Source organism: Vespula pensylvanica, chromosome 10 (genome assembly GCF_014466175.1).
Source record: "Vespula pensylvanica isolate Volc-1 chromosome 10, ASM1446617v1, whole genome shotgun sequence".
Lineage (NCBI taxonomy): Eukaryota > Metazoa > Arthropoda > Insecta > Hymenoptera > Vespidae > Vespula > Vespula pensylvanica.
This window is the reverse complement of record NC_057694.1, coordinates 3,436,259-3,454,804: the sequence shown is the minus strand read 5'-3', so window position 1 is coordinate 3,454,804 and position 18,546 is coordinate 3,436,259. Positions and strand designations below refer to the sequence as shown.

Genomic DNA, 18,546 nt, shown 5'->3' with positions numbered 1-18,546 from the left:
TGTACGTATACCTTGTGTTATCAGTAAGAATAAGGTCGTTTGAATTTTATGAAAAATAAAATACAAAAAAAAAAAACAAAAAATAAAAAGAAAAAACAAAGAAAAAGTAAAAAAGATTTACGTCCGTGAGTTTATGATTCGATTTAAAATATGATACTTTATAATTTTTAATTCAAACAATTCAATTGGATATTAAAAAGATGAAACGATTCGCATTTTCATTTTTAAACATTTTAAAGCTATTTTTATCGTCCGTTATATCATTTATATGAATTTGCATACGTTTTCAAGATGTATTTTCGAAAAGGTGTAACAAAGCATATCTGTCGACACGATGAATACGTTGAACAAATGTTTCGTTATAAAATGTTTCTTTGGATCATTTTCGAGTCATCCTTTTATCTCGTAATCGGTTCGTATCTATAAAGATCAAGATAGATCTAAGTAAGAGTTATATTTAGAGATCTAATAAGAATTCTATTCGTTTCAATCATTTTTCATGATCTACAATATTACCATATTTTCAATAACGACGACGAGTTTTATCGAGAAATGAAATTTTGCTCGATTCAATATCTAATCTTCGAACTTTAAAATTACTTATGAATTTGTGACAAGATATTAAATTTATTTCTATATATAAAAGAAAACTTTTGTAAAATTTCTTTTCATTTATAACAATTACCATATCTAATTTTACGGTATCTATATATCGTATCTAATAGTTGATTCTCTTATAATTTCCACATTATTTTCCTTTCGGTAATACTGTTATTAGAACAAACAAATTTGACTTGTTGCTTAAACGATATATCGAAATTGAAAGCTATATCCTGCACATATAACATAAATTGTATGCTTTCACGATCGTGCTCTCATCGCAATTATATCTCAATTAATCGTTAGTAACAGAATCTATGTATCTCTTTATATAAATTTATATTCTTTGGTACTAGTATATTGATAATAATCGTGAATTATGAAAGGGATCAACCGTGTTATCATCGTGTTAACTTTTTTAGTATATTCCTGGAATTCAGAAATATCTGATATCTGTATATAGGAAAGTATTTCGCTAAAAAATATTTAATTTACAATGCTAACAAGCATCAAGGATTACGTTTTATGAAGGACTTAAATTTCACTCCATCTTTTTTTCATACTATTACTATTTATTAACATCATCGTTATAATCAGTCATAACATTAAACATTAATCTTAATATTTGATATGAGTGTTATATAGAGTTTTATCTGAACTATTTCATTATCTATTTATATTGTACGTTATTCTTGATGTCTTTATTAAAATAAAAATTATCAATAAGCCAATATAATATATAAAATTCTATTTGTATATGTGTCTATTGTTCACTATTTTATTATTATTATTATTATTATTATTATTATTATTTGAACCGACCAAAGTGCTCATCTAGTACCAAAGTATTCTTCAAGAATCATTGTAGATTTCTATTTTTTCAAACTTTTTCTATTCCCCTTTTCGAAATATAGAAAAATAATCGTAAGAATGATATTTGAATGATGTTAAAATATTTTTATCGATAAAAATAATGTAATCTTTGTATTCTGAGCATTTTATTATTTATTTTATTATCTCTTTTCTGTTTTGCATGTAATATAAAAATATATGATTAAGGATTGACTGGTCTCCAGTTTCCATTCGTATCTAAACGATATTCAATTTCATCTTTTATTTTAAATGTCGGTGCTGTAATAATATTTCTTTTTGTACGCTTTTTGATGTTATCGTTGCCATCCTCTTCTTCAGACTCCTCTTCTTCAGACTCCTCTGCGGCTTCTTCGCCTTCAGCTTCAAGTTCCTCCTTGACTTCTTCTTCCACAGGCATTTTCTCATTCGACTCGGACGATGAATTTTCTGCCATTTTAATTATCTCACAATTGACTGGTTTTTCCAACAAAAACAAATTTCCTTTCTTCTATCAAACGCAAGGTCACCGATATTCTCTTCAACGACGATAACTTCAATGTAATTCTTGTCTTCCTCTTCTTTCCCTTTTCCTCTCTTCGCTAATACCGATAACGTCCTCTTATCGAACGTTATCAACTTCACCCTGAAAATGTCGAAGAAACAATTCATCAAATGTAATCGAAGCAAAGTAGTAACACCAAAAACTTATGAATATTTGCATAAATGTGTCTATATATATATATATAGATAAGCTTATTATCTGTGTTTCTTGCTTATTTATTTTCTTTTTTTTTCTCGAGCGATTAATTTCAATTTACTGTTGATAAGCAGTTGATTAATATGTTTTATGTCTGATTTTGAAGTCAACATAAAAAGGCGTAAAATCGAGAACGAACTAAATTATTACCAGGAAATGTTCCAGTAGAAATGATAAATATTCGAAAAGTACGACAAATAAATAACGAGCTTGAAATCTAGATATCTTGGTCTTTATGATTTGATATTTTATCTATTAAAGATACTCACCAAAAGGAGATATAAAAATTGTAGTTAGCTGCGCTTAACTCGTCCGATCGAATCGTAGTTATTCCATTGAAACATAGATCTAGAATGAACGCTCTCGAACAGCTTAAAACTACTGTAAACTTCAAAATGTTAAAATAATCCTTTTACGTAGAATTTCTTTTACCTTTATCGAGTTGAAAGTATAAATATCGGATAACGATAAGCTTCTAACTTATCGTTTTCCTCTTAGATTATCTGATCGTATAATTTTACGATGCAATACACATGAAGATGTTTTACGTTAGTTCTAAAAAAAGAATGATCGTTGAAGGTGAAATAGCTTGATCTAATTTTGGCATAGGTTTTCTCTCTCTCTTTCTTTTTTTCTCTCCAAGAGTCGAATTTATCGACAACTCAATGTCGGCTGTGCTAGAACGTTCAAGACTCGATTCGACAATACACTCCGACGATCCTTTTCACTATCTTGTGTGTTTCCAACTGAACTGCCCTGACGAAGCGAACCTCTTCTCTGTTTAAACATTGTTTCCATTTTCGCTTCGAGTATTCTACAATGTAACTAACGATTATAACGTTGGTCACTAGACAATCTTTGTCTTTCTTAAAATAGGAAGGAAAGGAGAAAGAATAAAGAAAAAATAGATGTGAACGTTCGAAAAGTCATCAAACTTCTTCAGAAAAATATATTTGACAAGTTCTCTGTCCTAGAAACTTCAAACGGAACACGAATTTCTAATTTAATTTTCGAATTTCGTCTCATTACGAACATTCATTCGTGATTGGAAACAGTAACTCCTTTTCTCTTTTCTTCGATGTTATTAACTTTCTGGGTTTTAAAAGTCAGGTCAAACGAAGATACGATGAGTATCGACCGACCTTTTAAACGATATTAAAAGAAGATCCTGTGGTCTAAGCCTCGGTAATGAGAAACTTGGTGAAATTGATAAATGATTTATTTGACTTGGTTTTGTATATTCTTGATTCTACAATCTTTAGGAACATAACAAATAAACTTGTATGCGTATGAAAGCTATTAGAGAGTTTAGTTAAACAGATGTGTTAGAAAAAGAGAGCACTGACCTGTGATAAAATTCACCGTAACCATGTTACAAATTAGATCTGCTAACTCTCCTCTGCCAGATAATTCGTTTAAGCGTTTAAGCTCGAAAATAGTAGAAAGCCGAGTTTCGTTTGATGGCAAGCGTATAGTACCTCGACACACACAGAGAGAGAGAGAGAGAGAGAGAGAGAAATGGAGAGAAAGGAGGAAAAATAAAAGTGTGTTGTAAATGGATTTTTCAACGGGTTAACTGTAAGCCACAAGACCGGCATAGGTAAATCTATCCGTAGCACGATTTCTCTTGTCGATTAAGTTGTTAAACTATATCGTCGCTAATAAAATTTATGAAGGATCATTTGTTCGTTGAAACCTTTCGTGAGATTAATGATTTTTGATCTATCAAAAAAAATCGTCTTACGATTAGATATTTAAGATTTCTAAAAATATTGCAAATTACAATGTTTAACAAAATATGGATATGAGCGATGAACAGACGAGCCGTGGCAGACAATAAACCTTTATCCTTCTTTGGAATCTTTATTTTTTTTTTCTTCTTGTTAAGTCACTTTTTATTAAGTTAAAATAAAAAAGTCAATCCAAAAGCTACGATCTCTTTAATCTTAACTTATTCAGCCTATTTAATCCTTGATTATTTTATTCATTTTTATATTATTGCTACATATCTTCACGGATTTTCTAAGCATCATGATTATATTTGTAGACACATGCTTCCGCTGGCGATGTAGTTGTTTCCGAGAATAAGATCACTAAGCCCTCAGATGAAAATTAATCTAAGGGAGATCTAATTTTCGTATATTACGAAGTAAGGTTGACTGTCTGAATAATGATAAAGAAAGTATAATGATATAACATATTCTTATATTCTTACGATTACTATAATAAATCGAGTCAACTAATGAATACAACAAACGCATTGAGATGTAATTTTATGACTTGGGATGTTGCGTTGCGACTGACTATTCAGCAAAATGATCGAAATAGTTTGGAAAAAAGGGAAAGGCAAATGGAAAGGGAAAGGGAAAGGAAAAGGGAAAGGAAAAAGGAAAGGAAAAGGAAAAGAGAAAGTACGTAGGAGGAGTTTCCAAATGAAAAGTGTATAAAAAGGGACTGATATCTTGATTGGTTGTTGTAAACGTGTTCGGATAGTTCATTTAGAATGTTTAAACAATTTCATGTGGTTTCTTATACGAATTGACAGCACGGATGAGATGAAAGGATGAAATGAATGAGGTGAAATATTTCAAGTGTAGACTTCGGACAACCATATATCTCGTATATTAATCTTAGCTATTAGTCTGAGTTTATTGCCTTATACATTTTAGAAAGCTAAGAGCTCAACTAGAAACTCAGACAATGACGAGCAATGTATATTTTATTCTTGATGTGCATCCAAAGAATTCTCACGGTCAAATAATCTGCATAGTTCTTGAAAGAAAGTCTAAGAAAACTAAGGGTAGTATACGTCAACGTATAAATTTTGGCATAAACATCGTTTATCGTGCAATATTAAATTATTATTAACGTACTTCCCTCAGCCAATAAAAAAGAAATCTGTTGCCGAAGAAAATGAACGATTTCCAATGTCCTCTCACCTGTTGAACTCCTTTACTCGTTAAATCCTTCTAATCACCTTTCCAGCGCATCTAATTAAAAAGAATTTCTATTATTTTTTCACACAAAAACCTTTCATAAATCTTACGAAGAAAGGATAAAATACATAAAAGAAAGAATTGACAAAGTTCTTAAGTTATCGATAAAATGATAAAAATTCGTTCGTGAAATGAAGTGAATCTATCGATTGAATCGAGAAAACTTACTATTTGTTCAATCTTTTCTTTCTTTTTCTTTTAGCAATGGTTTTCAAATCACGATTCGTTCCTTCGGGATCGAAAGCTTCAACGTTTTCAGCAGATTCTCGCGAAAGGTTCGTCCCGAGTGCTCTTTATCCTCTCACCCTTAAACCCGTTTGGACGTTCGTGGAATTTTACATTGGGACTGTAGAGTCGCGCTCTATCGGATTTGCAATTACTGATCTTCCTCGAGGGAGCCACACCTGCGAATGATTGAAGACGCGAGAACGACCTCGTCGAATCTCGTCGCTTTGAAATAGAGACGTCCTCGCAATCTAGCATATGGCGACGTTTGTGAGATGAAAAGAAAGGAAAACTCGATTTCATAGCTCTCGGACCTTTTTAATCAATTCCGTTTTACGCCATTGGATTTTCTATTTCTTCTTTTTTTGACATCTCTCTTTTATTCTCTCTTTTTTTTTTTTTTTGTATTTTTGAGAACGAATATTAGGTGTTAATTAAATTCCAAATAATCGTTAGCATTTAATTGTTTTGCTTCTAAAAAAAAAAAAAAAAAAGATTAGAGAAAAAATTTTTCATTTTCGTACACCTGTAAAAATTCTATAATATTCAAATCAAATTGACTTATGTCGGCAATATTTAAAAAAAAAAAAAAAAGAAAGAAAATAAAAGACTGAAATACGTCAAGTTCTATAACAGATGATATACGCCTGGGGTTAACCGCTTGTTAAAGTTATCGCTTCTATCGAATATCGTTTCGAAAGTATCGCTCCTATCGAATATCATTTCGAAATTATCGCTTTTATCGATTTTGCAAAGCAATGATGATGTATCATCGAACGTCGACAAATTAGTTAAATGACACCACCTGAAGTTGAAAATTCACAATGACACTTTATAAAACGAAGTTTCTCAAATTTACTGCTCTGGAGATGAAAGTTATATTACAGTGGAATATAATGTGAAAGGATGAGCAGCTGCAAATTTAAAATAAAATAATGGGATTTCGCGTGATGACATTCCAATGGGGATTTATGTATTTGCCTTTTGTTCTACAATTGTTCTCGTTTATGAAATATATTAGTACGTGTAATTATAAATTCGTAAAATTTCGAGAATTTGTTTTTTTTTTTAATTTTATTAGTTTACATTTTATGGAATTGGAGTATTTGTTTTATAAACAAATTTTTCCAATCCGCAAAATGAAGAATTTGAATGAGAATTTCTATATATTTCGTACCGTTTAACAATGAACCGAATACGTTTATAATAGCGAGCGATTTTCAGGAAATATTTTTTTTATCGGATTATACACTTCCTAATAATAACTATATAAAATAATAACAATAAAAAATATTATTGTATTTTTGTAAGTAAATTGGCATTCAAATGTTCTTATTTAAATGCACCATTTTGTACGATATTCAAATTGAGATGTCGAAACTTAATGGAATTCATACGTTAACCTTTTTATTGCATTAGTGATTAGAATACAATTCGCGAATGTTCCTCCTACGTTATATCTTATACATTATACAAATCTATTCCGTGCGAAATAGCGTGTTCGAGGACAGAGATATCAAAGAACGAAAAAAAAAAAAATACTATTGAGCTTCGTCGACGTTAATGAACTTCTCACGTTCCTTTGAAAGTGTAACGTGTAGTCTATATTTTAACGTGTCCCTGAGGGCAAGCACATTTGCACTGTGAAATTCCACCTTGGAGCGAATATTTGTCGATGTCATGCTATTCGTCGATTTGCTATAGACCTTTTTTTCTTTACTTTTCTTTTTTGCCTCTCTAGCTTTTTAAAAAAATAACCAGTCGCAATCGTTGTTCGCTTTTATTGCTTTCGAAATAAACGAAAACTAGTCGCGAACAAAGCACGTTATTCTTTCTTCTTTTCTCGTCGATGCGTCCCATCTTTTGTACACGTTTGTATTCGATCGACAATTTCGTTTCTCTTATCGCACCGATATGGTACGAGCTTTCTCGAATTCTCTTGTTGTTACTCGTATTGTACAATGACGCACTTTACCTCGTCGAAGACGAGAAAAGAAGGGAGAGATAAAAAAAGAAAAAAAAAGCATGAAATAACTTTACGTAAAACCAGAGAGAGAGAGAGAGAGAGAGAGAGAGAGAGAAGGGTCAGTTCCTCTTTTTATTCACATAAACAAATTTGTTTTTTTTAGATAAAGTAGAACGCAAAACAACGAGAATTCATTTCTTTGTATTTTTTCTACTATTCAGAATAATTGACTTCATTAATTCTCTTCCTTCGATAATATAGTAAAGATCATTTCTGATCACTTTTACCACTATGCCATGTAATATAATATTTGATAAAGAAGGTTAAAAAGATAAAAGAGAGTATACTATAGCGATTTTAATATTCTTCCTATTTTAAAGAGATCAAAGTAGTTGAGAAGTTCATGTGACAACATACACTCAAATGAAATTTTTCATTCTATCTTCTTCACGTTGACCTTTTCTTTCCTTTGATCTATTATCTCATTCTCTCTCTCTCTCTCTCTCTCTCTCTCTCTCTCTCTCTCTCTCTCTCTCTCTCTTTCTCTCCATTTATTTTCGCAGTGTCGCCGCTGAAAACAGTAATTGCCGCAGATGAAAACAGTAATTCAATAGTATTCAAAGTCTCACGTTGAATTGAAAAATTTCGTTACGAAAAAAACTTTAATAATTCATTGCAAAAGTTTTGTTTTTGAAAATACCTGCCTAACAAATATTTGCAAAATTGATTGCTTTGCGTATAAATGAATATTTATTACTCGTGAAATAAGATTAAGAAATGTTAGTGAAATAACTTCTATATACTTCTACTATTAAATTTCGTATTGCATTTTTCATAGTTCTATATTCTATGATTTTGCATTGCCACAATTTCAAGCACGAATTTTTCTTGTTTAGTAATCATGAAGTTAATGAACAAGAAAACAAAAGCTTGCAAGCGATTTAACTTGATATCGTTAATTGGACTACGTGTCCAGCAAAATCCTTACGGTAACTCGACATACGGTGAAATTCAACAATAGATCATCCTTTAATTGCCTTACCTTTGAAGCATGAACTTTGGTCAACCGATATAAAATCCAATTAATGTATTTAATCATGATTCTACTCCAATTCCTAGATCGGATTCAAATGAAATTGAAGCATTTTAGCGTAAATAACTGAGTAGATTAAATTAACGGATTTGAAAGCATAGAGAGAAACCTGAAATTATGAGCTTTCAAACAGAGAACGAGAAATAAGAGCAATTAAAATAGTATTTATCTAATATAATAATAACTATTTGTAAAATATCAGAAATATGTTTGATCTATACAATAAATAACGTTTCAATGGTAATTTCAGAATTATTTCCAAAACCATCGATAATTTTATCGGTGAATTTTTTAACAAATCGTCGATATAATCCGGTTAACAAGAGAAGATTCTCAATTTTGTTTTAGATAATCAAATTTCATAGACGGAATGTATCAAAATTAAACAATAAAACTTTCCAACTATGTGTGAAAGGTTATTTAATTGACATACAAACGGTGTAAAGTTCTGTATAGTTAACTTCGACAATAATGAGTGAATTTCATTTAAACCAAGAGAAATGTTAACGGAAGAACGAATAAATTATTTAATTTAAGAAACTCAATTAAGGTAACTTAGAATAACGTATGATGATTTAACGCATTAGCATTATGACTAACGATCTCAAATGCTTACTAAATCTTCTTGATATATCCTTTTGCTTATCAACAACATCGGTAAATTACCTATGTCAAATTAATCCTATTTCGATTTAATCCAATTAACTTTGGCTCGTTATTGAGAATCCATTCTCTCGAGGATCGAAATCCTCTCAAAAAGGATACACCTTTGTCTCATCTCTCTCTCTCTCTCTCTCTCTCTCTCTCTCTCTCTCTCTCTCTCTCTCTCTCTCTCTCTCCTTCTCTCCTTTCTATTCCCCTTTCTATGGAAATAAAGCCAATAACTTCTTCATTTGTCTTATATATTTTGTATATCCAGTAAGACATTTTCCCAAAACTCAGCCAACAATTTCAACACGATTCAGCATTTTTAACTTTTCTCATAAATTGTAGTTTTCAATCGTTAATTTCATCGAGAAATAAAGAACGATCATGCAACGTTGAAAAAGTTAGAAGTCAGAGAGAAAATATCATCGAGATAAAATATTGTCCGATTTTTACCTATCCAAAAAAAAAAAAAAAGAGAGACGAGAGTTCTACTAAATAAGCGAAATATGATTTATACACAGTAGATATACAATAGTTTTCCATGATTCTGAATATTTTCTTTATTTTCATTTCTCTCCTTCGTTTCTTCTTCTTTCTTTTCTTCTTTTTTATTATTATTATTATTATTATTAAAATCCAACATTCGCCTTTTCATAAGCGATATGAATTTCTACTTAATTTAACTTATATTAAATTATGAGAATTCCATTGTCGAAGGAAAGAAAAAAAGTTTGCTTATAAAATCGTACCAAGAAGTAGATCCAATAACGGTGCTTTTCTGCGCTTTAAAGAAGCATTACGCGCAAATGTTGGTGCGATCAATTTTCCGAAAGATTCGGGGAGAGGTAACGGCAGTTCGATTAATCTTGGAACGGTACCACCTCCAAAGGTCTCTATCGTTCTCCAGGGAGAGATTGCGAAGGTCATGAGGAATGACAGATACATTATGTCGCATCCCTCAACGAAAGTATACCGTGAAAATGTGTTTTCGATGACGGTTTTTGAGCATCCACCACGAGATTTATCCTTTAAAAACAAAGAGACAAAGACAGACAGACAGACAGACAAAGAAACATAATTTATCTTCATTAGGTACTGTTTTAGTAAGCGAAAAGAAGATAGAAAAGTTATAAGATAATTCCAATTAAAATGAAATATATATATAATAAATCATGAATTTTCTTCAATCAACTTCAATCAACAATTCTTGAATCAACTGCGATATTAGATCTTTTCGATTAAATGGTAAACTTCAATTTATTAAAGAAACTGTGATCTAAGCACGAGTTTTGTAAAATCTATTACGATAAATGAACAATCATTTTGATTACAAACAAATTTATTGAATTAATAAAATAATTTAGTGACAAAATGAGATTTTACGTTGAAACGATTTGTTGCCATGAAGGTAAACAGAAAGTGGAAAGTAAAGCGAAAAAAAAAAAGAAAAATAAAAAGTCGAGAAGGGAATGTAAAAAGTCGAACGTGAAAATTCCATTTAGCAGCTCAGCCTGTGTGAGGACGATCATGATAAAAAAGAAAAAATGAGAAAAAGGGAAAAAAAAATAGAAAACAAAAAGATGTTTCTCTAATTTGTTAGAAATGAACGAAGCACGTTGGAGTGTGACGAACGTGCACATTTACGTGAACGTCGAATCCACGAATTGGAGAACGGCCAAACAAGCCGCTATACAGAGGTGTGGCACGTTTTCCAAACTGGACCATCACCCCTCTCTAACTTCACTCTTATTTAACAGCGATATCGCACGAGAATCAGAATTATTTTAACGGCCTCTATTTAAAGATCGACGTTTCGATAGACTGAAAAAATATTATTTGATATACTATATAACTGCATTACCAATAAAATGCACATTTCTTTTCGGACAGATAATGAATTTGAATTCGAATTCGTCCGCGATAGTCGAGTACAATTTCCTTTCTGAAACGTGTCTACCTAAAAAAATGATTCAAAGGTAGGACAAGAGAAAGAGAGAGAGAGAAAGAGAGGAGAGAGGGAGAGAGAAATCCAGAAAAGAGGAAATAAAGCGAGCGACGTCTCGATAAAAGAATGAACCAATGTCCCTCAATAAGAAAAATGCAATATCCGTTTAAAGGAAATTTGCTATCGGGAGGTGTGAACGGCAACGATCGATGCTGTAATTCTCGCAAATCAAGAATCGATAGAGGGCAAACCGTCGAACGACGATGAGCAGGGTAAACCGAGAGGATAGGGTGAACGAGGAATGAGAATAAACGATAGAGAGAGGGGGGAGAGAGAGAGAGAGAGAGGAAGGGAGGCAGGGAGGGAGAGAAAAAGATAGAGAGTAAATAATGGTGGTGATGTTGAAAGAGGCAGAAGCCAAGGGAATAGAATCGAAATAAACATCAAATATGTTAATTTACATCGTTCAGGCAAACCGCCAATCGTGAGACGAATCATTAAACTTCAAATGTTAATGGTGAGACACCCTTTAATGCGAGAGAGAGAGAGAGAGAGAGAGAAAATGAGTGAGTGAAGCTTGTCCAAGACATTAAGAATTCCTCTCTGAACTTAATGTTTTCGAAACTCTCTCTCTCTCTCTCTCTCTCTCTCTCTCTCTCTCTCTCTCTCTCTCTCTGTCTCTCTCTCTCTCTCTTTCCTTTTCTCTCTCAAAGTTATAGGTACGTTGGGATATGTTAGGTAGAAGGTCTCTCCATTTTGAAGGGAGATTATCCGGATATTTCATACACACATACATATACTCGTGAAACTAATACTCATAAGAACCCGATATATAGTTGAAAGCTCCAAACAAACTTATAGTTTTCGTTAAAATCGATAGCTCCATAGTTTCTCTATTTCCGTTTGCTAAAAGTCAGTGAATGGGATTAAAGCCATCACATATAGCTTTTCGCTGATGCGATTACAGCTCTCTCTTTCTCTCTTCTTTCTTTATATTTTGTTTTCGCTTACTTATCATGTCTAAGGAAGCACGTAAGCTTCTTATGTAGCTTCGACAGAGCAACCGTGGCTCTTAGATATGTCTTTTTCTCTTTATTTTTGTTCCGTTTTTCTTACTGTTCCCTCGCAAGTAAAACCTATCTAACTGTGAGAGAGAAACATGTGAAAAGAGGATCGTTGTATAGAACAGCCATTTCCGATGACTCCGTAGGAAGAGAAAAAAGAAAAAGAAAAAAGAGTCGAGAAAAGAAGAGAATAGAATAAGGGAGAAGGAGAAGAAAGGAAAATGATTTTCTTTCGCGGCTCGCCACGAACGGCCTTCGACGATATTTTTGCAGAAATTAAACGCGATAAATTTCGATTCGTTCCAAATCGGCGCGAGTACAGCATGGTAATAATGATCGCAACATAGAAAAAAGAAATTCAATAAAAGGAAAATTCTTAAAATGATCTCCATCGTCTCTTTTCCTTTTTTTTTCTTTTTTTTTTCGACCGATGACAACGACGCAAGCAGACCTTAGCCCGATGTTGATTGTCATTATAGGACTAATTTTTATGTCTATCAACAAAGAAAAAAAAAATCGAACAGATAACACATTTATTTTCCATTTCTAATAATCTTCGACAGATATGCATTTTATATGGTTTCTTTTTTATACGCTCACTTCAATAACCATTCAATAGCAGCTATCATATGAATCGTTGAAAACCTCAAATTTCATTCTAAAAAAAACATGACCTCGAAGATATTTTATTTTTGCAATCGTTAGAAAAATATAGACCGTTTTAATAGAAGCATATAAAGTTACAATGAAAAAAAAAAAAAAAAATGTGACGGGGATCAGTTCGTCTCGTATCGCAATTTGTCATTATGAATTCTGTTAAAAAATTTTTCACGTCAAAACGAATTAGGAGAATGAAATATCTCGGCGGAATTTATTTCGCTTGGTTTTGATATATATGACATTTGAAAAGAAATCTGATACGGAAACTAAGATAGAAAGGAGGAAAAAATAGAAAAAGAAAGAAAGCCCGGTTGAAACACGTAGATCATTTTCCATTGAAAATGCATTTATGTATTTCGAACGAATTGACATTTCATGTAGAATATAACAGCATCTGAAGCATGCTTGAATCTATTTAAATTTGTCATCCTGATTTAAAATGTTTTTATAAAATGATTCACATAAAACCTCATCTAATGCTTTTCTTTATGTATTTATCTTGACAAAAATAGTGCTAATAGCAATGATTAATGTGTAAAGTATTTCTAAAAAAATGCTTCATGTTTACATTAAATACTGAAAATTAGATCCTTCTGTCTCATTATTATCCACATGCATGATTGACGTGTTCGAAAATATATTTTGAAGCGTGTCAAATAATGAATGAACTGTTTGACAGATTTTTAGAAAATTTTTAAATAACTACCGTTGATGTTAGATTGAGAATGACGAAAAAGATGAAGTTGGAAATTTAAAAGCGTCTCACGAGTATTCTGATTTTCTATTGTGTGTACAAGTTGTGCATAGAATATTTTTCATCTCGCCATATTGTACATGTAAATAAATAAATAATGCTTTTGGCATAGAACGATGTCGAGATGAGAAAAATTTATCGTAGGCTATCTTCTGTTATTAATTAATAAATTAAAGATAGTATTGTAATGGACATGGAAAAATAAACAGTAAAAAAATATAGATAGATGAGAAAATTGTGGACTGATTTGATCGTTGATCTTATTAGCTGTTTAATCATCTTTTCTAATCATTTTTTTCCTAGTCTACATTCAAAAAAGATAAAAGACTTGAAATTTATAATGTTGTTTGAGAACATTGTGGTATCGATAGCCATTTAAAAAAAAAAAAATTAATCAAAGTTTCGTACGTAACGTGGTACCGCATAAATTAAATTTCTTTTTAATCCAACAGTATGCTAGGCACTATGTGGCTTATGTGCATGCGCACGAATGAAAGATCTACTCGAATGAACTAACTTTACGAAGTTTATATGAAATTGTAAATTTGATATCCCTGTTTGTACATATCAAGAAAATTTATATTTTCTCGAGAAAGTCACTTCAAGAGTTTTACAAATTTTTTTTTCCATCTCGTCCGAGTTTAATTTTTAACTTGTAGCTGGCTCAAATGTTTAAAAAAAAAAATCATAAAAAGTATGTGTGTGTGTGTGTGTACGAAAGAGGAAGAAATTAATGACGAAAATAACAGTAAATATTTATTCATATAAAATTTCTCTCGGAAATGGAAAATATGACGATTTAATTGTTCGACCTAATTTATTCAAATTAGACTAATTAACTCATTGAATAAACCTTTATTTGTCCTCTTTCTTTTTTTCCAGAGGTACCAGTGGAATTGATATCGATTTACGAAGAGTCGACATAGATCAATGCCCTTTACCACCAGGATCTAATCAGCTCAATATATTCGCTGCCAGTGACAAGTGTAAAAAACGTACAACGAAGGTAAATTGTATATCTAAATTAATGCATTATTGATTTCAATATCATACGTAGTTCATCAAATTTCATTCATCATTTTCTCGAATATTGCTTTTTAATATTCATCTCAAAAAATCGTTGTTAACAATTTTCATACTTTTAAATGGCAACAATTGTTTCTCATTCACAAATATGCGAAATCAAGAGCTAATACGTAAACAATTCATATTTTAGCAAAATAAAAAATAAATCTATTATACTCATCGACTTGAAAATTTGATTGAAAATTGTTACGAACCAATAAATAACAATTCAACACGTACCTCGTATGAAATTATTCGGATGTTCTTTTTTTTATTATTATTATTTAGATTTTGTATTCTATCTTTTGTGTTACTTATCGTTATTGGCATGCACTTTAACAAAACGTGAAGTAGTTTCCATATTTGTTGAAATACGAGTAACACCTACGGATTTACGCAAACAAGAATTTTTTCGAATTTTTTAGCGTTATGTAAATTCCGATCGTAAATATTCGAATTCAACTGTACAAAGTACACCAATCGATTTCATATGACAAACAGAATTTATTTTATTCTAACGCGGTTGGAATATATAACTAAATAAAACAAAGAAAATTCTATATATACATATATATATATATATATATATATATATATATATATGTATATATTTATATTAAATAAAAGAAAAGAAAAAAGTTTCAATCGTAGCATCGTCAAATTTCAGTGTGTGGCTATTCCTGGATTGGGTTTTCGACGTGGAAGTTACCGATGTGTTTGCAAACGTGGCTTTTATTACCCGGATACAAAGTCAACCAAACGTTATTACAACGGAACCGTGATCGAAGAAGAGTATGAAAAATTGATGATGGTATGTTCTCAAAATGTCTTCACGCGAGATCACATGCACTTCAAATTGATCCTAATCGATCACTCTTCGGCATTCTATATAATACAGATAACATATATTCATTTCTTGGATTTTTTTTTTTTTTGATAAGAAATAAATTCGAATAAGCAAAGATATTTTTATCTTGCTCGACCGATCGATCTCGAAAATTGGAAAAGACATTTTAAATAGAAATCAAAAATAAAAGGATGATTGCTTCATGCACTTTTATCGATTTACCAACAGTACGCGGTTTTATTTTTCAGAATTAAAGGTAAAAGAAAATCTCAGACGTATTCGCAAGCAATAGGCTACCTCATCTCGCTACAAGACATGTAATATCTACTGACAGTAGGTGCCATTGTGCATACTGTCGATAACGATTTTATATGAAATATAAAAGAAACGTGAAAATTGCGTAAAGAGACGTCTCGTCCTGTTTGTTCTTCTTCGACATTGACAACGTTTAACATTTTACACCTACAGCATGTATCAAATTTAGCTTGTCATTTACCCAATCATATCAAACAAATATGATCGTAATTTCTGCACATCAAAGAATAATTAGATGGCAAATATGATTCTCGATTTAATGAATTAGAATCGATTACAAGTACTAATAAATCAGTATCTATGTAAAATGAAAATTACGTGTATCTAGTCGACTTTGGATCGTTGCATTTTAAGTACGTATGAGATTAGTAATATATTTTTCTACGCGATAAGATAGAATTTCTGAAGAAAAGAAGAAATTTTCAGCTATCAGCGTCATATTGATCGATATGCTGTTATTAACTGGCGATCTAGATACATACATTTATTTGTTTCGAAGTAAAGGTTAATAATTCACATATTGAAAGAACATAGTTTTATTTTATAGCAAGTCTATTTGATACCTTCGTTGAAAATATCGACAAATCAGCTAACGATGTGTAAATAAAAGTTTGAAGAGCAACTAAACGGAAAGAAACAACTAAACCTCGCGGTATTTTCGTCTCAAAAATATCTTGTTCCAGTAAATAATCTGTTTTTCTAGACTCCTGTTTATGCTTCAAGTTATGCTCTTGTTTTCTTTCTTTTACCTTTTCCTTTTAATGAACGAACGTCAGTCATAAAAATAGAACGCAAATAGAAAGTATTCCGGAGAATATTTTCGATTTGTAAAAGTTTATTGGTCGGTTGAGAATTGAAAAGTTATCATTTGATTTTGACGTGAAAATTTTGATGTCGTTCAAGTGTCAACTCATGCTTAAATCATTGATATAAATGGAGAAAAAAGTTTTGATATCCAGACGAATGGGACGTAAACAAGTCAAAGATTACAATGGAGAATATAAAATGTGGAAATAACGTAGATAGGAAGATTCGCCAACTCTCGTCTTGTCTGACTATAATCGATCGGTATTTATTTGATATACGTCGATACCTATCTCTCTGGCTAAATACCGTGATCAATTCTCACGTCGGTGATCGCACCAGCTATCCATCGACTGTCAAATTTCGTACTCGGCATCGAGCGATAATTTAAACTTGTTTGTGTCTATCAATAGAAATTCTAATTGCTCCAGGGATACGATCATAAGGGGAATGGAAAATGAAAAAAAAAAAAAAAAAATCGTTTATGAAAAAGTAAATATCAATGAATCATTTAATAATCGTTGAAATGAGTATTATTAAATTTTATTTTCTTTTAAATTATATTATATCTTTTTAAACTAATTTTTTAATAATTTATGCACAATTTTAAAGCACATAAATTTAGTAGAAAAAAGTTATTTAATTTAATTTAATTTGAAAAAATATGTAAATGTCTCTATGATTTGTATGTAAAATGTTGGAAAAAATAAAATAAACGGAAAATGGAACGGAGATCAAAGAGCATAATGAATTCATGCTCGAGGAAATTTTTTTATAAATTTCCTTTTGCAATCATTCATAATTTCTACAATTTTTTTTTTTCTTTTCGTATAGCGAAACAGACAAATTAAAAGCTTTCGTAATTTAATAGACTTTATGAAAGTATATCGCTCATTGAGCATTACTGTCCTTTGTATTAAACTTAATAAAATATTTGAAGGATGTGAACGTACAATTCTTTTTTAAAAAATTAAATAGAATTACTTTTCCCTGATATAACATAACGTTAAAATCGCAAATTTTAATAATCTCAAAAGTTGAAAATCTCCGAATATTTATTTCTCGAAAACTAATCCATTAAGCTTGCGTTTCTAACAGAAATCCATATTTTTCCGATAATAGGAAAAACTACTTTCCCACTCGGCAACGTTCTCTATAACTTGAATGAACGTAACGAGTCATTGTTTTCTTGTTTTATAAAAAGAAAAAAGCCAATCGGCAGCTCGGAGCTTATTGGATTATTCGAGAGTATCAACGTAGTTCAGAAATACTTGTTACTTTTTTCACATTTATTAGTCCATTGGTATCAAAATTTCAATTCCAACGTTGATCTATTGAGAATTTTCTTTTTATCAAATGTTTCATAACGTATTTGAACGAAAGAAAAGTAAAATAATTCACGACGTCAAATGTTTTTCCTTCTTCTCATTCTTTCACGAATTTGGTTGTGTTCACGGTCAATTATGAATTATTAATTGTTAGAAAACGAAATGAAACAAAAAAAAAAAAGAAAATATGCGGATTCGAGGAAAAAGCTAACACTGCAGTGCAATTAATAAATGAAAATTTAAATCTGTCAATGACAGAAGATCTTCTACCTTGTTGCTTTTGGAATTTATCTCATAGAATGAAATGCACAAGACTTGCCTTGATTCTCGGTAAGACCTAACCCAAACGCAAAGACGAATACATTCGTTGTTGACATGGCAAGTATTTCAGCTCTCGATTCTTTTGAAATAAGCGAGAACAAGCAAGAAAGTGACTGAAATAGAGAGGAAAGATACCTCATCCAACGACTTATATACTAGTAAATATTTCTTTTTTAAAAACATTCAAGGTAACATTTTCCGCATTTCTTCTCAACAAATCTGTAGCTCTCGCGATTTCACGAATAAACCCGAGTTTCTTTCACTCGAACAACTTTTAATGCATTCCTTTATCTTACATTCCTATGA

At 31.2% G+C, this 18,546-nt stretch overlaps 1 protein-coding gene and 1 long non-coding RNA gene across 2 annotated transcripts in view; one reads left to right on the top strand and one right to left on the bottom strand.

Moving 5' to 3' along the window:
• Positions 1-18,546, top strand: part of LOC122632360 — an 88,409-nt gene that overhangs the window by 42,597 nt on the left and 27,266 nt on the right. Inside the window, exons 9-10 of the mRNA XM_043819069.1 lie at positions 14,443-14,566; positions 15,293-15,436. Coding sequence (XP_043675004.1) covers positions 14,443-14,566; positions 15,293-15,436 — 268 coding nt within the window. The remainder of the gene's footprint in view (positions 1-14,442; positions 14,567-15,292; positions 15,437-18,546) is intronic.
• LOC122632730 lies at positions 1,577-3,370 on the bottom strand. The gene is made up of 2 exons (XR_006327933.1): positions 2,479-3,370; positions 1,577-2,095 (listed from the first exon to the last, which is right to left on the bottom strand). It is a non-coding gene; the product is annotated as an uncharacterized LOC122632730 (long non-coding RNA).